This window comes from Malus domestica, chromosome 02 (assembly GCF_042453785.1).
Source record: "Malus domestica chromosome 02, GDT2T_hap1".
Taxonomy (NCBI): Eukaryota; Viridiplantae; Streptophyta; class Magnoliopsida; order Rosales; family Rosaceae; genus Malus; species Malus domestica.
In genome coordinates, this window is record NC_091662.1 from 12213408 (window position 1) to 12233825 (window position 20418).

General features: G+C 40.2%; 1 protein-coding gene across 1 annotated transcript; it reads left to right on the top strand.

The window, feature by feature from the left end:
- The first annotated feature begins 402 nt into the window (after positions 1–402).
- Positions 403–14634, top strand: LOC103426814 (aminopeptidase P1-like). Its single transcript, XM_029091300.2, has 16 exons — positions 403–665; positions 894–957; positions 1072–1211; positions 1375–1659; positions 1755–1877; positions 2213–2488; positions 2602–2688; positions 2850–2917; positions 3211–3277; positions 3583–3717; positions 3844–3924; positions 4589–4643; positions 4737–4841; positions 4947–5018; positions 5455–5579; positions 14315–14634. The coding sequence occupies exons 1-16, from the start codon at positions 573–575 to the stop codon at positions 14474–14476; spliced, it is 1938 nt and encodes a 645-aa protein (XP_028947133.1). The 5' UTR covers positions 403–572; the 3' UTR covers positions 14477–14634.
- The last annotated feature ends 5784 nt before the right edge of the window (positions 14635–20418 follow it).

The window sequence follows — 20418 nt, forward strand, 5'->3', positions numbered from 1 at the left end:
AAGTTGGCTTAAACAGTGCATTTCCCTTTACACGTGGAAAGTTCGATACTCCTTCCCCGTAAATTCGATTCTAACTTTATTAGTAACCTAGTAGTAATGAAGTTGGCTTAAACAGTGCATTTCCCTTTACACATGTAAAGTTCGATGCTCGTTCCCCATAATTTCGATTAGATTAAATATTCTCTGATAAAATAACAGAAATCGTAATTTAGTGGAAATTTCTTGTTATCTTTCCAACCAGGATTCCAATTCCTGCGTCAAACTCAAGCGAAAATTAAATAACCACTGGAGCGAATAATGTAGTTTTACGCAAGCTTTTTCCACGTAATGACATGTTTAACCCCACCCCATGCGACAAAACAATCTATAATTTTTAACGACCGATGGGGAAGCGACAAGGACATTTCCGGAAACTCAGAACACACACTCCAACGAATTACATAGTTTTAAAGTCGGAAGCTTTTGCTGGTAAAACTACATATATTCACATCCAGTCTCGCATTCAATTCACTCTCGCATTCACTCTCTCTTCGTTTCTTCGACGACTCCAAGTTCGTCGCCGAAAAGCAGATATGGCGGACACTCTTAGTGCTCTGAGGTCTCTAATGGCGTCCCACTCTCCGCCTCTCGACGCCTTGGTCGTTCCTTCCGAAGATTATCACCAGGTCTGTCTCAATCTGTCAATTTCAATTGTGCCCCTGTCACTCAATTTTAACGTTGTTTCGATTAAATCTTGTATCCGCAAATTTTCGATTTTACTCATGTTTTCTGTTCCTCTATCAAGATTGGAGCTTTTCGATTGTAATTTGTAAATTCTGTGTTTATTATTATTATTATTATTATTATTATTTATTTTTAAGGATGTTGGGAGTGATTTTATGTTGTAATTGCAGAGTGAGTATGTTTCGGCACGAGACAAACGGCGTGAGTTCGTTTCCGGCTTCACCGGGAGTGCTGGTTAGTATTGTCATGTTGTTTGAGGATGTTGCTGTTTAAATTTTGATTGCTTTCAGTTGAATTTTGAAGCTTTTAATGTTGTCGTGCTGAACTTCTGTGTTGAATTTTGGTCAGGTCTGGCATTAATAACAAAGAACGAAGCACGGCTATGGACGGATGGTCGGTACTTTTTGCAGGCAACGCAAGAACTCAGTGACCAGTGGCAGCTTATGCGAATGGGAGAAGACCCGACCGTCGATGTCTGGATGGCAGATGTGAGTCACTGCTTCTTTGAGTAACTCCTATGATCATTTTCGATGTTGTATATTCCGTAGCTTTTAACCTTTTTGTATCAGACATTAAATTACAAGTTTTAGCGACTTTGCGCATTCATATTGGACTCTGTATTAAGTGAATTTTGTGATTTGTTTTCGTTAGAATCTACCCCAAGAGTCAGCCATTGGTATTGATCCTTGGTGTGTGTCAATAAACACCGCGCAACTATGGGAGCGTGCCTTTGCCAAGAAACAACAGAAGTTGGTTCAGACTAACACAAATTTCGTAGACGAAGTTTGGAAAAATCAGCCTCCGGCAGAAATTAATCCCGTCATTGTACATCCTTTGGAATATGCTGGTCGTTCAGTTGCGGATAAGTTGAAGTGTTTAAGAGAAAAAATCGTACAAGAGAATGCTCGTGGTATAATCATCTCAGCGCTTGATGAGGTTAGTTGGTTCGGTGTGTTACTTCATGTGGCCTCGTACTTTTACTCTATTTTGAATTTGTCATTCAGTATCTCAATTTAATTGCTATTCTGCAGGTTGCTTGGGCGTATAATATTCGGGGCACTGATGTTGCCTACAATCCAGTTGTTCATGCATTTGCTATCGTGACATCCAACTCGGCTTTCCTTTATGTGGACAAAAGGAAGGTTTCTTCTGAGGTCAGTTAAATCATTGTATCATACACAGTTAACATTATTATCATACATAATACACACATCACCATCTTAATCTTAATCTTATTAAGCAACCTTCTTAAGACAGTGAGTATTGGCTTGAAGTTGTCAAGCCACCAGTAATAAAAATGTATTTACTATTAGCCTTCACCAATTTGTGTGTCTGATTACTGATAACAGTGATTATACCCTTTGGACTAAATTACGATGTCCTCCATTTCTTTTTTCGTATGTCCTCTTTTCCATGTTATAATGCAAGAGTGAGCATGAGCAGATAATTGGTTTAGTAGACGCATCTGACAAATTCACTCGATATGCAGGTAAACTCTTACTTGGAAGAAAATGGGATCGAAGTTCGGGAATATAAAGCAGTGAGCTCAGATGTTGCCTTGCTTGCATCTAATCAGCTCAAACCTTCATCTACAGTTAAAGGAACTGAAGCTGAAAAGCCTAATGGTGGAAACAAAGTAGAAGAAACAGATAATGACCTCATATGGGCTGACCCTGGTTCATGCTGTTATGCTTTGTATTCAAGACTAAACCCCGAAAAAGTTATCTTGCAGCCGTCGCCTTTGGCCCTAGCAAAAGCTCTAAAGGTAGCATGCTACACTTCCTATCGTATGGAGAGAGCATATTGTTTCTGATAGTCGTGCCAGTGATTTTATTCAGTTCATTTTTTCTTATTAACTGATTGCTCTAAAATTTTTAGAACCCGGTCGAGTTGGAAGGGTTAAAGAAAGCTCATATCCGGGATGGAGTAGCTGTTGTGCAATATCTTGTATGGTTGGATAAGCAGGTAAATTGTGACACCTACGGTATCTTAATATCTTCAAATGTTCAAAACAATATTTTCTGATTTCCTATATGTTTTCCAGATTTTGATGCGTTTAGTTCCCTAGATTTGCAACAATATGAAAGGCCTGAACTAATGCTTGAGCTTGTACGAAAAAAATGCAGGCGCAGGAGATATATGGGGCTTCCGGCTTCTTTTTGGAGGGGGAGGCAACAGATAAGAAAAACCAAACGTAAGTTTGAGCTTCCTTGTTGAATTTCATACAGATCACCATGTGGATGAGATGCATCATGATCTTGATATAGAAACGTTTTACGTGTAAGTAAGATGTGAAAATCACACAAAGAACTGTTTTTGTCCAATTGCAGTTAGTGATCGTCCATTGTATGAACTTTCGTACAGTTGATGCCTTATACTGTTCTATGCTTGATTTAATGTTTTGATTGCTGAATATATGCTAAGTGGCACCATTTTTTTATTCTATTATATGTTCATGTGTTGATTGAATTGAATGAGCTATGACAGGAAAACTGCAAAGCTAACCGAGGTGACTGTAAGTGATAAACTGGAGGGCTTTCGAGCATCAAAAGAGGTAGTGTGAACTTTTAATACGAAAATCCAACATGATAGTAGCGAAATTCCTTTGATGCAAATGTGCTTACCCCTCATATATATTTCTTGATCCTGTGTTCTTTCTATTTGGTACATTTGCACTCATGGTTCTGACTGTAAAACTTTTTCTCTTCCACACTCAGAATATTTGCAACAAGCGGTTACAGAAAAATGAAATATGCAGTTCAATTTATTAATTTGATGTTTACTTGTATGCTTATCTATCTCCATGCATGTTCAGTTTGCTTTACATGATAGGAATTTCTTTTTCTGTTATATTTGCAGAACTTTAGAGGTTTGAGTTTTCCGACTATTTCATCTGTTGGCCCAAATGCGGCAATCATTCATTATTCACCGGAAGCAGAAACTTGTGCTGAGTTTGATCCAGACAGCATCTATCTTTTTGACTCTGGGGCACAGGTTTGTCAACTGTCATTTGGCTGATAAAAAATTGCCAACCAATTTCATGCATTTATGTTCTAGCATACTCACTTAATCATGATGCTTCTGTTCTTTCAATTGGTAATGTTGATGACATGGTTGCAGTATCTTGATGGAACAACTGACATAACACGGACGGTTCATTTTGGAAAACCTTCAGCTCATGAGAAGGCATGCTATACGGCAGTAAGTTCTTTTCAATGCTCTCTTTTAAGACATCTTGTTATTTGGTTGTTGAACTCATCCTAATTTGAACACTGTTGTTCGAACTCTGTTTTATTATGCTTTGAATTGCCAAAATCTTGTACCTGTTCATCCGTGTATTCTGTTACTCATGATCCATTGTCACCACACCTACAGTTTATAACCACCGTAGCCCTTGTATCCATTCCCACCGACCTTCATCACCGTTCAACGTATACTAGTGCTACGAACTTTTTGTAGTTTTTGACTAATTACTTACACCGCCTTCCTCAAGCTTATTACTACTATTGAAAAGATTTCAGTTTACCATGGCATAAAATAACCACACATGAAGCAGTACTATTTACATAAGCCTTTTACGCTAGAAACTCAAATCCAAATCCCCATGTTATATCCATCCATCAAAATGGACCCTTAGATTTAACTGATAATGAACGAGTGAAATGAATTTAGATTCACAATGGGATTTCATTGTTTTCATATTTTTTCATGTTCTTAATTTTTACTCTATGCATTACATAATTTAGATCCACAACAGTTGAGTCCTTTATGTCCTACATACATAGACTGTTATCCCAAAATTCCTTCAAGCCAATCCTCATTTTAGGGTTATATGAAGTAGTGTGATGTGCTGCATATTGTGCAGGTCCTCAAGGGTCATTTAGGTCTCGGGACTGCTCGATTTCCTAATGGAACCAATGGTATTTCATGCTTGTCTTTTTACCTTTTTAATCAGATTTTTCAAGTGTAAGAATGTCTTAGTTGAATACATTTTCATCGTTAACTTTTTACAGGAAATGCGCTTGACATTCTTGCTCGAGTTCCTTTGTGGAAGAGTGGTCTTGATTATCGACATGGTACTGGTCATGGGGTTGGGTCTTATCTAAATGTTCATGAAGGTAAATATTAACGAGAACTGCTCATTCTTACGCTCCAATGTAGTGTTTAATTTGAGCTTATTAATGAATTTTCGATTCTTCCTTCCATTTGCACTGGTTGAGCAGGTCCACATTTAATTAGTTTCAGACCACATGCTCGAAATGTCCCACTGCAAGTTTCCATGACTGTAACAGATGGTTAGTATCAGTGTATACAATTACTCATTATTATTTATTTTGTTCTACACTTGTATAAAAACTTTCTCAAACTCAACAAAGAATTCAATCCCGCATACTGGAGGATAACCACGCATCAGGAATCATGATTGATATTGTATCTTATGTTGACTATCTCTTATCTTATGTTGTAGTTCATGCATAATGATTGATCGATATTGCGGGAGGTTCTCCCTTTCTCGTTGCCTTTTGAATCTGTGCTCAAGTAATCATGTTTCTTGAATTTTTTATTGTTCATGCATTGCTCATGCTGACAACTTATTAGTCATACTTGCTTAGGGCATGCATCCATGAATTGTTTTGAGTGTCGACGAATGGGAATTGTTAGTAGCTTCTTGAATGGGACTATGTGACTTGTAAGTACCCTTTAGACTGACTGTAGAACTGCACTTTTCAGAACCTGGATACTACGAGGACGGGAAATTTGGTATAAGATTGGAGAACGTGCTTGTTATCAACAAAGCTGATACAAAGTTCAACTTTGGTGACAAGGGTTACTTGCAATTTGAGCATATAACATGGGTAAGTGCGCAATTTGCTACTTTCCTTACTATTAAATAGTTCGATTTCCATGCTATGCGTGACTTTTCTTTTTCTTTTCGGTTGGATCAAATGAACTCCGCCTATGTCTTACATGGCCGGTCCCAAGCCCGGATAAAGGAGGAGGGGGAGGGCGTCAGGTAGTCGACAGCCGGCACTCCATGATCACGTCGAATCCTTATGAAAATGAATCCAGAACAAAATCGTGCTAAAGCTAGGGCGTCACCCGTAAGTGGCGCGCTGTGTGGCCTGAGCACAGTGATAAATGAGCAAGGGTCGCTGTATCTCCATCGGCACCCGGATGCAGTGTTAAATGAGCAAGGGGGCCATAGAAACTTCTTTTCGAACGACTCCACTCAAAGTTGTTTGGGAGCATATGCTCCTATCAACTTTACCCGGGACACACAAAAGAAGTACTTTGATCCTATTAGACGGGGGAGGGTGAAGAAGCTAGGACAGAAGGGTAGAGTTCAAGAGAGCAAAATGCGTTTAGGAACGTGGAATATAGGAACCTTAACGGGAAAATCTATGGAAGTAGTGGAAGTTATGGTGAGGAGAAGGATAAATATTATGTGCCTACAAGAAACTAAGTGGGTTGGTAGTAAGGCAAAGGATCTAGAAAACTCAGGGTTTAAACTTTGGTATTCGGGCACAAATAGAACGAGAAACGGTGTTGGCATCATCGTGGACAAGACCTTGGTACAAGATGTTGTAGATGTCAAGAGGGTAGGAGATAGAATCATGGCAATCAAGATTGTAATAGGACAAGAACTTATCAATGTGATTAGTGCGTACGCACCTCAAGTAGGGTTGGATACGAGTTCGAAGGAGAAATTTTGGGAAGATCTTGGAGACTTGGTGCAAGGAATTGCTCAGACGGAGAAGTTATTTATAGGAGGAGATTTAAATGGACACGTGGGCAGGGAGACAGGCAACTATGGAGGTTTTCATGGTGGCCATGGTTTTGGGGAGAGAAACGAGGATGGGGAAGCTATCTTGGATTTTGCAATGGCATATGATCTCTTCTTAGCCAACACCTTCTTTAAGAAGAGAGAAGAACATGTGATCACCTACAAGAGTGGGTCGTCAAAAACACAAATAGATTTTCTTCTAATGAGGAAAGGGGATCGTATAACTTGTAAGGATTGCAAAGTTATACCAGGAGAGAGCGTGGCTAATCAACATCGCTTGTTGGTGATGGATGTACATATCAAAAGAGTAAGACAAAAGAACAAGACTTGGAAGTGCCCAAGGACTAGATGGTGGAATCTAAAAGAAGAAAAACAAGCCATTTTCAAAGAGAAGGTAATCACCCAATGTGTGTGGGATAGAGAGGGGGAAGCTAGCCAAATGTGGGATTCCATGGCTAGTTGTATCCGAAAAGTAGCAAAAGAGGTATTAGGAGAGTCCAAGGGCTTTGCCCCACACCAAAAGGAATCTTGGTGGTGGAATGAGGAGGTACAAACAAAGGTGAAGGCTAAGAAGGAATGTTGTAAAGCCTTATACAAGGAGAGGACTGATGAAAATGGTGAAAGGTATAGAAAAGCGAAGCAAGAGGCGAAGAAAGCTGTCAGAGAAGCTAAGTTAGCGGCTTACGACGATATGTATAAACGACTAGATACCAAAGAAGGAGAGTTGGATATCTATAAACTATCTAGAGCAAGGGAAAAGAAGACAAGGGACCTAAACCAAGTGAGGTGCATCAAGGATGAGGATGGAAAGGTTCTTGCTACAGAGAACGCGGTTAAAGACAGATGGAGAGGTTATTTTCATAATCTTTTCAATGAAGGACATGAAATGAGTGCTTCTTTAGGGGAGTTGAGTAACTCAGAAGAGTGTAGAAACTACTCTTTTTATCGTCGAATCCGGAAGGAAGAAGTGGTTGTAGCTTTGAAGAAGATGAAGCATAAAAAAGCAATAGGTCCAGACGATATACCAATCGAAGTGTGGAAACTTTTGGGAGAGACAGGTATAACATGGCTCACTGACCTTTTCAATAGGATTTTGAAAACGAAGAAGATGCCAAATGAGTGGCGAATGAGCACTTTGGTGCCTATCTACAAGAATAAGGGCGACGTACAAAATTGCATGAACTATAGGGGTATTAAGCTAATGAGTCATACAATGAAGCTCTGGGAGAGAGTCATTGAGCATAGATTGAGGCAAGAGACACGGGTTTCGGACAACCAATTCGGGTTCATGCCAGGGCGCTCAACCATGGAGGCAATCTATCTCTTACGAAGATTGATGGAAAGATATAGAGATGGGAAAAAGGATTTACACATGGTCTTTATAGATTTGGAAAAAGCGTATGATAGGGTCCCAAGAGACATTCTTTGGAGGATTTTAGAGAAGAAAGGAGTACGAGTAGCATATATCCAAGCTATAAAGGATATGTATGAAGGAGCAAAGACTGCCGTAAGAACTCATGAAGGACAAACCGAAAGCTTTCCCATAACTGTAGGATTACATCAAGGCTCATCCTTAAGTCCTTACCTTTTTGCGTTGGTAATGGATGAGTTAACACGACATATTCAAGATGATATTCCTTGGTGTATGCTTTTCGCAGACGATATAGTGTTGATAGATGAAACTCAGGAAGGGGTAAATGCAAAGCTTAACCTTTGGAGAGAAGTGTTGGAATCTAAAGGTCTTCGCCTAAGCCGATCAAAGACAGAATATATGGAGTGCAAGTTCAGTGCAAATGGAGGCCAAAACGAGTTAGGGGTGAGGATCGGAGATCAAGAAATACCAAAGAGCGACCGTTTTCGTTACCTAGGATCTATCTTGCAAAAGAACGGAGAATTAGATGGAGATCTCAACCATAGAATACAAGCTGGATGGATGAAGTGGAAGAGTGCATCCGGCGTGTTGTGTGACCGCCGTATGCCACTGAAGCTCAAGGGAAAATTTTATAGGACGGCAATAAGGCCGGCGATGCTGTATGGCACAGAATGTTGGGCGGTGAAACATCAACACGTACACAAAAATGGGTGTAGCGGAGATGAGGATGCTTCGTTGGATGTGTGGGCACACGAGAAAGGATAAGATTAGGAATGAGGATATCCGGGGTAAAGTAGGAGTAGCCGAAATTGAAGGAAAGATGAGAGAAAATCGGTTACGGTGGTTTGGACATGTGCAAAGAAGGCCTACTGACGTTCCGATTAGAAGATGCGACTATGGGACAGAGGTTCAGGGCCGAAGGGGTAGAGGAAGACCTAGGAAAACTTTGGAAGAGACTCTAAGAAAAGACTTAGAGTACTTGGATCTAACGAAGGACATGACACAGGATCGAGCACAATGGCGTTCTAAGATTCATATAGCCGATCCCACTCAGTGACTTGGATTTTCCAAGTCTCCAACCGAGAAGTTTTCCTCATTCGGGAAATTAAGAGAACACTACCCCAACCTACATGCTCCACTCAGAAAGCTTCAACATACAAGCTTTAACAAAAGAAAATTCAAAGAACTTAGCGAAGAAGGCTTTGGTGTATTTAACACAATACGTTGAAATGAAGGAAAGCTTATTTATTGATATCCCCGATAAGCTACAAATATGTACATATACATGAGTCAAAATAAGCACACAAGAGGGAGCCTTCACAAAGGTTGCTTAGGAGAAGTCTCAGCAGTCGGTAGAGCCCCAGAAAGAGAAGGCACCGGAGGGGGATCATTTGGAGCCTCAGTACTGGACAGAACCCTAGAAGGAGGAGGCATCAGAGGTTGATCATTTGGAGCTTCATTACGCGGTACAGCCCTAGAAGACGAAGGCAATAAATGCCTTTGGAACAAACCCACAAATCTCTGATGATCAAGTAAAACCTGACCATCAGTTTCCTTCATCTGGTCAAGCTTCCTCTTCATGTTTGTAGCATAGTCATGTGCGAGCCGGTGCAACTGTTTATTCTCATGCTTGAGCCCTCTAATCTCCTGTTTGAGACTCATCACTTCAGCCGCCAATGATTCAACTTGGCGGGTTCGAGCAAATAGGCGTTGGGCCATATTAGACACAGAACCTGCACACTGAACACTGAGAGCCAGCGAATCCTTAACAGCTAACTCATCAGACCGTTTGGAAAGTAGTCTGTTATCTTTGGGAGTGAGAAGGTTCCTGGCCACCACCGCAGCGGTCATATCATTCTTCATCACGGAATCCCCAACGGTAAGAGGACCAGTAGGGGAGACGAAGGATGGGCGCCATATGTTGTCTGGAGAAGGCGGGGCTGCCTCTTCAACAAGGTTCAAGTCAAAACGACGGTCGGAGGGGCCAGACATTTTCAAAGGTGTTGAAGAGAGAAGAGGTCGGACAAATCAAGATCTTAGAAGTGCAAGAATGAAGCTTCTACTGGTGGAGATTCAAGTGTGCTTTGGAACTTAATGCCAGCCCCTATAAAAATCTGCACTCGACGAAGCTTCAGAAATCGAAGAGGCGCCTGCTCAGAAATCGAAGAGGCGCCTGCTCAGAAATCGAAGAGGCGTTTGCTTTCTCAAAAGCTGGGCTGCTTAGAGATCACGAGGGTTGATCTCAGAAATCGAAGAGGCGTTTGCTTTCTCAAAAGTTGGGCTGCTCAAAGACCACGAAGGCCGATCTCAAAAATCGAAGAGGCGCTCGCTTTCTCAAAAGCTGGGCTCCCCAGAGACCACGAGGGCCGATATCAGAAATCGAAGAGGCACCTACTTTTCCAGCCTTTTCCAGCCTTGTCAGCACCTGTCACACGCACACTCAGTTTTGCGGAAATTATGGGCATTCTGTCAAAGACTTCTGGGGAAGTAGAAAACACATGAATCTTACTGTTCAATCACCCACTTCCCACACGCAACAATAGCTCATGGGTACCACAGATAACTTTGCCAAAGTTCTCTGCCAAAGTTGAGCACGTGAAGCTTGCAGCTCCCACTACATCGCTCTGACCAAGAAGGGTAAAAGAATAGCAAAGAAACAGCACTAACAAAGTTTAGACCCATAAATTTTGAAGGTCTAGCTACCATATTATTACCCACAAGGGTAAAGGAACAGTACCACTGCTGGATAATTGGAAAGTCCCTGTGTGTCAACCTCTGTGCTTCGTGGCAAGGTAGACTAGCAAACATGCCCAACCTTTACTCACATTCGAGAAAACACTCCCAATAAGATTGCTTGCTCCAAAATCGAAGAGGCACCGTCCTCCGAATCTCGAGAGCCAGACTCCCAACATGACTACTTTCTTAAAAATCGAAGAGAGGGTAAAGGAACAGTACCATTGCTGGATAATTGGAAAGTCCCTGTGTGTCAACCTCTGTGCTTCGTGGCAAGGTAGACTAGCAAACATGCCCAACCTTTACTCACATTCGAGAAAACACTCCCAACAAGATTGCTTGCTCCAAAATCGAAGAGGCACCGCCCTCCGAATCTCGAGAGCCAGACTCCCAACATGATTACTTTCTCAAAAATCGAAGAGACACTGCTCCCCGAATCTCGAGAGCCAGACCCCCAGCATGATTGCTTTCTCAAAAATCGATGAGGCATCGTTCTCCGAATCAATCGAAGAGGCGCTCGCTTTCTCAAAAGCTGGGCTGCTCAGAGACCACGAGGGCCGATCTCAGAAATCGAAGAGGCACCTACTTTTCTAGCCTTGTCAACACCTGTCACACGCACACTCAGCTTTGCAGAAATTATGGGCATTCTGTCGAAGACTTCTGGCGAAGTAGAAAGCACATGAATCTTACTGTTCAATCACCCACTTCCCACACGCAACAATATCTCATGGGTACCACAAATAACTTTGCCAAAGTTCTCTGCCAAAGTTGAGCACGTGAAGCTTGCAGCTCCCACTACATCGCTCTGACCAAGAAAGGTAAAAGAATAGCAAAGAAACAGCACTAACAAAAGTTTAGACACATAAATTTTGAAGGTCTAGCTACCATATTATTACCCACAACTGTAAAGGAACAGTACCACTGCTGGATAATTGGAAAGTCCCTGTGTGTCAACCTCTGTGCTTCGTGGCAAGGTAGACTAGCAAACATGCCCAACCTTTACTCACATTCGAGAAAACACTCCCAATAAGATTGCTTGCTCCAAAATCGAAGAGGCACCGTCCTCCGAATCTCGAGAGCCAGACTCCCAACATGACTACTTTCTCAAAATCGAAGAGAGGGTAAAGGAACAGTACCATTGCTGGATAATTGGAAAGTCCCTGTGTGTCAACCTTTGTGCTTCGTGGCAAGGTAGACTAGCAAACATGCCCAACCTTTACTCACATTCGAGACAACACTCCCAACAAGATTGCTTGCTCCAAAATCGAAGAGGCACCACCCTCCGAATCTCGAGAGCCAGACTCCCAACATGATTACTTCCTCAAAAATCGAAGAGACACTGCTCTCCGAATCTCGAGAGTCATACCCCCAGCATGATTGCTTTCTCAAAAATCGAAGAGGCATCGTTCTCCGAATCTCGAGAGCCAGATACCACAGACCACTTTTTCAAAGTGCTCTGACAGAGTTAAAACATGTGAAACTGGCAGCTCCCACTACCGTGCTATGACCAAGCAGGGTAAAGGAATATCATTACTACTTGTTGTTAGGGAGACTCCTATATATGTCGACCTCCATCCCCAACGGACAGGCAGACCTGCAAAAATGCTCAACTCTTCATCATATCTGAGAGGGCACTCCCAACGAAGCCTTTCGAAATATTCAGCTTTCTTTCCCCCCGATAATACCTCTGCAAACAAGCTATACTAGAGCAAGAATATCTCATATCATCAGGGTTAAAAGCAAGAGTATCCCATATCATGCTTTTTCCCTGTCTTTTCTTTTGGCCTTGTTTTTACCTGCAAGACAAGGAGAAAGAGAACAATCAGTCAGCACTTGGAATCAAGCTTCCAGCCAGGAACTGACTGCCTGGAACCCCTTACCTGATTACTTACCTGGCATTGCTCTCGAGTACTCATCTTCAACATCTTATGTTTCCAGGGAAGATTCCGCATCTGCTTGAGGAACAGATAGGGCAAGTGCGAAGGATACAAGGAAGCATGTGGAGACAAGTGTAACAGCACACGTGCCGATACATTCATTACTCTGTCAAAAGCAAAAGTATCCCATATCAGCAGGGTGGAACGTACTCTAGATTTGATGGACTTGTTTTGACCCTCAAATTCTTCAGTCGGCCTTATACTCTGGAGGAAACCAGAAAACCCTCCAGCTCAGTTCAAGAATAAGCCTGTGGAAAGTTACTTCTTCAAAAGCAAAAGTATCTCATATCATCTCTTCTCATTTTTCTTCTCTTTATCCTTCATGCTGCTGCAAGATGGGGAGAAGGTGAACAATCAGTCGGAGCTCTGATTGCTTACCTTGTCTGTCACCTCTTTCAGCAGACCCCCTAGCTCGGCGACTTGGGGGACTCCTACTACATGGTTTGTATCGCGCTTGACCAAGCCTGAAACTACAAGTAAGCTTCAAGTGAAATTGATACATTACCTTGTGCATCTCCACCAGTTAAAGATACCACCCCTGGATGGAGGAAGAGTACTTCCAGAGAAGATGCCACATCTACCTATGAGACAGATAAGGCAAGTCAAGACGACACCACACTCCGATACTTAGAAGTTTCGTGATTACGAGATCATTCTCCCACAATATTTCCTAATGTCATTTGTACTAAATCATTCACTTGTACTCACTAAATGAGAGCTTGAACCTATGTACTTGTGTAAACCCTTCACAATTAATGAGAACTCTTCTATTCCGTGGACGTAGCCAATCTGGGTGAACCACGTACATCTTGTGTTTGCTTTCCTATCTCTATCCATTTATATACTTATCCACACTAATGACCGGAGCAATCTAGCGAAGATCACAAAAAGCGGTCGTTTTCGCTACCTAGGATCTATCTTGCAAGAGAACGGAGAATTAGATGGAGATCTCAACCATAGAATACGAGCTGGATGGAAAGAGTGCATCCGGCGTGTTGTGTGACCGTCGTAGGCCACTGAAGCTCAAGGGAAAATTTTATAGGACGGCAATAAGGCTAGCGATGTTGTATGGCACAGAATGTTGGGTGGTGAAGCATCAACACGTACACAAAATGGGTGTAGCGGAGATGAGGATGCTTCGTGGGATGTGTGGGCACACGAGAAAGGATAAGATTGGGAATGAGGATATCCGAGGTAAAGTAGGAGTAGCCGAAATTGTAGGAAAGATGAGAGAAAATCGGCTCCGGTGATTTTGAACATGTGCAAAGAAGGCCGACTGACGCTCCGGTTCGAAGATGTGACTACGGGACAGAGGTTCAGGGCCGAAGGGGTAGAGGAAGACCTAGGACAACTTTGGAAGAGACTCTAAGAAAAGACTTAGAGTACTTGGATCTAACGGAGGACATGACACAAAACCGAGCGCAATGGCGTTCTAGGATTCATATAGCCGACCCCACTTAGTGGGAAAAGGCTTTGTTGTTGTTGTTGTTGTTGTTGGATCAAATGACTTGCACATAAAACATTGGACATGAACTTAATTTGTACACGAGTTAACTTAGTCACACAGCGGCGCGGCATTTATGTTACTACGACACTTTCTCACTCAATTTATGGATTATAGAGCAAGATATCGTGTAATTGTCCAGAGATGACAGAGACTTATACTGGGTTGATCAATTTCCAAATCGATATCGTGGAATTTTCCAGAAAGAACACAGGTGGTTGAGCTGATCTAAAATTTTCTCTGTTTTATTCTCTTTCCAGGCACCATACCAGAGAAAGTTGATCGACTTGAGCCTTTTAGTACCTGAAGAATTGGAATGGATCAACACCTACCATTCCAAATGTAGGGATATTCTGGCTCCATACTTAGATGAATCTGAGAAGGCATGGCTGAAAAAAGCCACCGAACCCATAAGCGTGTGAGCTGCATCCCTCCTTCGTTTCTCTCCGAGAGAGAAGCGAGCTTTCTGAATGTGTGCATATTGACTCAGTAATGAATAAAAATGCACATTGTATCTCGAGATCAGTAGTATCTCGTGTGCTATCTGGTTTATTTAGAAACTTGCTACCTTTTTTTCGAAGTCTTCGTTGTTTAAACATCGATAATGCATTCGTACTGTACAACGTTACCGAGAAATCGGACCTATGATTAGGGACGGGCAAACGGTTATGGCGGGTGGGTAACCGCGGTTATTTATCCATAACCGTTTATGCTCATATTCGTATAACCGTTTACTCATTGGGTAATTGCCTAAATGGTTATACTCATAACCGCATACGTATTTAACCATAACCGTTTAATACCCGTTTACCTATTTATCATTTTTAATCCGTTTATTTTTTTTTACCATTATCCTTTTTTCACCCGTCTACATGTTTTTTAACAACTTGAAAATTAAAAAAAAAATTGTCATAATTTTTTTTTTTGACAATTAAATAACGTTATAGGTACATTCATCATACATTTCCATATTTTAATTATTTAAGTCCTTATACCATTCCAATAATTGAAATAATAGTTTACGGACGATATTTTTAACTGTTATCAATGAAGATAAATATAATATTTGCCACGTATTATTGGGTTACAAAAATTGTTTAGAAGACATTTCTGTCAATTTCACGGTTACCTCCAAGGAATTTAAGTTAATTTGGCCAATTCTTTGATGATGAGAATCATAATTCCTGTAGCAGTGTTATTGAGAGAATGACCTATGAATTCCTTGCTAATTTATTGGGTGCTAAGTATTATTAGATCGAGAACATGGTTTGTGTTAGTTTTACATATATAAAATAAATGGGTAAACGGTTACCCGTTTATAACTGCAGTTAATACTCATAACCGTCCATTTAAATTTTGCGGGTAAACGGTTATACCCATAACCGTTTATTTATCTAAACGGTTACCTATAACTGTAACCGTTTAATTTAAATGAACGGGTAATCGCGATTATCCATAACTAATAGGTATTTGCCCATCCTTACCACACCGATGATTCGATTCTCGTGACTGTTAGCCTTTACAATTTGTTATTTGTGCATGCCTCAAGCCCTATCTGCAGAGTCTCAACTTTCGTAGGGCGTTGGTCTCTCGTAGCCTTGCCAATTTGGACAGTGCATTGAACGAAGACCGTCCTCACTCATAGCTGCTTCCCCAATCCGAATAATTAAACCAGAGGCTTATTAGTTAAAATGCCATCTGAAACTGCCATTGAGTCTCAGTTTACTTGTTAAAACTGGTTTTGTCTTACTTTATCTCTTAAAACTGACATTTTTAATTTTTTTGTCTCATTTTACATATTATTTACCTCTAGCCCCCACACTAAACAAGTCTCAATTTTATTTTTGACAACTTTAATTCAAAAGAATAAATTTTGGGCATTTTTTAAAATAAATTATTCAATCAATAGAAAAATTATGAACAAGAAAATTATTGTATCAACCAAAATAAGGGTTACATTTGTTCGTAGAGTCATTTCACTTGCAAGACATCCATGTATTGGCTCGAAACTTTGCAATTGAAAAATATTCATTACAACAAAACCAATATACCATTAAGCTATCATATTCCTATCGAAAATACTTCCCAAACAAAAAAAAAAAAAAATCATTTAAAGCAAATGTGCATAGTTTGAAACAAAAAAATTCACATTGTTGAGCACTGATTCCACTAGGCATGAGCTTGTTCAAACTGTGCACATTTGCTTTAAATGATTTTTTTGGTTTGGGAAGTATTTTGGATAGAATAGCTTAATGGTATATTGATTTTGTAGTAATGAATATTTTTCAATTGCAAAGTTTCGAGTCAATACATGAATGTCTTGCAAGTGAAATGACTTTATGAACAAATGTAACCCTTATTTTGGTTGATACAATGATTTTGTTGGTCGAAATTTTTCTATTGATTGAATAATTTACTTTTAAAAATGCCCAAAATTTATGCGTTTGAATTAGAGTTGTCAAAAATAAATTTGAGACTTGTTTAGTGTGGGGGTTGGAGGTAAATAAATGTGTAAAAATTGAAATGTCTAAAATACCCTTAATTTAATAGTCCACTAACGGAGGTGGGTAAAGTGAGACAAAAGAGTTGAAAATATCAGTTTCAGGGGGTAAAGTCCGACAAAACCAGTTTCAGGAGGCATTTCAACTAATAAGCCTTGAACCAAATCATTATGCATTCTTAGAATTAACAGCAATTACGTGTTCTGATTTTAGGACATGAAAACACATGATTAACTTGAAAAACCTTTAATCTTGCGTTGTTATGTGTTTCTCCTGCCATGAACACGTTATTCCTCCTGCTTGGTAGCTCACCATTAAGGCTTCACTCTCTTCTCACTGCACGTTGAAACCCATCACTTGGATGATTGAACTAGATCTTCTCCTTGCTGCCCATATGTTCGCAATAGAATTAAAAAAGCATTAAGCTTACCAGTTTAAAAGCCAACAAGAAAAGTACCTTAAAACGTAAGGGGCAGATTGTCTTGGTGCTAGGGTTTTATTTTTAATTTTGTGTTTGGGTTCAAACTTTTTCTTTCTCCTTAGCATGAATTAATGTAGAATATCGTTTGCAGTAAAAAATAAAAAATAAATAAAGTCATCTCAAAACAAATATATCTTTATTCTATTAATTGGGGTTGGTTGTATGAATTCTAAAACGCCACTACGCTCGATTTTGCGTCAATTCTTCCGTTAAATTCAAGTACTTTATAAATATCTCAAAAGATGTTATATTAATTGTTATCGTTCATTAAACTTAAACTTACAACCTGTTTTCAAATTCATAATAAAATGAAGATTGACAGAGTAGCGCTAACCAAAATTTGTCGCTATTCGTTAGTACTGAAAGATTCAACCATGTTATAAATATATCAAAGTTAGAGGGATAACCATTTTGATAGGTGCGAAGCAGATGTAAAATATCACACTGTAATTAAAACACAAGGGGATGGCAAATTAAGAGGGAGGAATATATGATCTTATTGAACTTTCCTTCTTTCTGATGTATTCTCTCTGTATCATATTGCAGGCATACGGAGCGCTCTATTTATAGAGCAGCTCCGATCAAACCCATTAGTTGTACATTCAAAATTTACAGCATATACTTTGAAAATAGATGATCTCCTGCATCCAAAGTCAATTTCCTATTTGCATGGGTATTGAAAGTCTCTGTGTGTGGGCATTCATAACAATGCCATCATTGTCAAAATTACCAATGTTTTCAACACTCCCCCTTGGATGCCCACATATCAACATTAGTTGCCTCGTTAAAACCTTGCTTGGAAAAACCCAGTGGAAAAAAACCATAGCGAAGGAAAAAGAGTACAACTTTACCTGGATTGTTGATATAGTGTTAAGTATGTTTATGTTGCCTCGTTAAAACTTTCATAGGAAAAACCCAGTGGGAAAAATCCTAATCGAAGGAAAAAGAGTACAACAAGCATGTATCATGGATGCTCCCCCTGAGATGTATCTCCCCCTGATTCCGCATTTTCCAAACTTAGTTGTTTGGTAAATCGACGTAATCCGATACTTTGCACTATAAGTCGACGTAATCCGATACTTTGCACTAACTTCTGAAACGTGCACTTTGGTAGAGACTTGGTGAACAAGTTGCCAGATTTTCATTAGAACGGATTTGTCTGACTTCAATAACTTTAGCCTTTTGAAGCTCATGTGTGCTGAAAAACTTTGGAGATATGTGTTTAGTTTTATCGCCCTTGATGAATCCTTCTTTCATTTGGGCAACACAGGCTGCATTATCTTCATGAATGACAGTTGTATTATCTGTCTTCGAAGTTAGACCACATGAATTCCGAATATGATGGATCATTGATCTTAACCAAGAACATTCACGACTTGCTTCATGTAAAGCAAGTATTTCTGAATGATTTGAAGATGTAGCGACTAAGGTTTGCTTTGTTGAGTGCCATGAGATTGCTGTATCTCCATTCTTGAACACATATCCAGTTTGTGAGCGGGCTTTATGCGGATCAGAGAGGAAACCAGCATCTGCATATCCGACGAGGACCTGGTCATTTGTGGAGTTCTTTGAGTAAAAGAGACCCATGTCTGTTGTCCCACGAAGGTATCGCAATACATCTTTAACACCCTTCCAATGACGGATTGTTGGAGTAGAGCTATACCTGGCTAACAAGTTGACTGAAAAAGCTATATCTGGTCTAGTACATTGTGCTAAATACAACAAAGCACCTACTGCACTCAGATATGGTACTTCTGGACCAAGGACCATTTCATCATCTTCTTTTGGACGGAATGGATCTTTCTTAATGTCCAGAGAACGAACGACCATTGGTGTGCTGAGTGGATAAGCTTTATCCATGCCAAATCGCTTCAGAATTTTTTTCAATGTAAGCTGATTGGTGGACCAAAATTCCACTAGCACAATGCTCAATCTGCAGGCTGAGACAATATTTTGTTTTCCCAAGGTCTTTCATTTCAAATTCGCTTTTCAGATATTCAGCAGTTTTATGGAGCTATTCAGAAGTTCCAACTAGGTTCATATCATCGATATATACTGCCACTATAGCAAATCCAGAGTTGGATTTCTTAATGAACACACAAGGGCAAATGACATTGTTGATATACCCTTCTTTGATCAAATACTCACTGAGACGATTATACCACATTCGTCCAGATTGTTTCAGCCCATACAATGATCGCCTTAATTTGATCGAGAGCATACCTCGTGGTTTGTTAGCTATTTCAGGCGACTTGAGTCCTTATAGGACTTTCATGTATATGTCAGTATCTAATTCTCCATATAGATACGCAATGATGACATCCATAAGTCGCATGTCAAGTTTTTCTAAAACCACTAAACTTATTAAGTAACGGAACGTAATTGCGTCCATTACAGGAGAGTATGTCTCCTCATAATCAATTCCAGGTCTTTGTGAAAAACCTTGTGCAACGAGTCGTGCTTTATATTTAGCAATCTCGTTTTTCTCATTGCGTTTCCTTATGAATACCTATTTGTAACCCACGGGGTTTACATCAGGCGGGGTTTGGACTACTGGTCCAAAAACACTTCGCCTTTCCAAGGAATTTAATTCTGCCTAGATTGCATCTTTCCACTTAGGCCAATCTTGTCTCTGTTTGCACTCATCAATAGAGCGGAGCTCAATATCATCACTTAATATGATTTCAGTGGCTACTGCGAATGCAAACATATCATCAATGATTATTTCATTCTGATCCCACAATTCATTAGTACATGCATAATTTATGGAGATTTCTTTGCTTTCATGTACTACTGTCTCTTCAGGGACATGTGTCTCATCAAGGACATTCTCTTCTTCTGGAAGTCTAGAATAATGAATTATGGATTTGTCATTCATTCTCTCTTCCTGAATGATTTCATTTGGATTCAGTTGTGCTCTCGTCTTTCTCTTTCGAGGGGCTGAATCTTTTGAACCTGGTGGTCTACCACGTTTCAGGCGTGCACCAGATGAATCATTCGCTGCCACTTTATTTTGTCTAACAGGGACATCAATTCTTGCAGGTGCATTTGCAGCTGGTATATGTGATTTTGTCACTTTCATAGCATCATTAAATGCATCTGGCATTTGATTGGCAATGCTTTGAAAATGAACGATCCTTTTTACTCATTTTCACATTGAATGCTTCGAGGATCAAAATGAGACAAGGTGGGAACAACCCATGTCAGCTATTTCCATTCTTCTGGAACGGTATTTTCTCCCCCTAACGACGAGAAGACTGTCTCATTAAAGTGACAATCAGCAAAACGTGCTGTAAACATATCACCTGTCAAGGGTTCCAAATATCTAATGATAGATGGTGAATCAAAACCCACATAAATTCCCAGTCTACGCTGAGGTCCC

Bases quoted from the DNA above. Each gene is read 5' to 3' on its own strand.
- LOC103426814 (XM_029091300.2), top strand. From the start codon at position 573: ATGGCGGACACTCTTAGTGCTCTGAGGTCTCTAATGGCGTCCCACTCT. The intron at 1,212-1,374 runs GTGAGTCACTGC...TGTTTTCGTTAG, and splicing joins TCGATGTCTGGATGGCAGAT to AATCTACCCCAAGAGTCAGC. The intron at 4,842-4,946 runs GTAAATATTAAC...CTGGTTGAGCAG, and splicing joins TTATCTAAATGTTCATGAAG to GTCCACATTTAATTAGTTTC.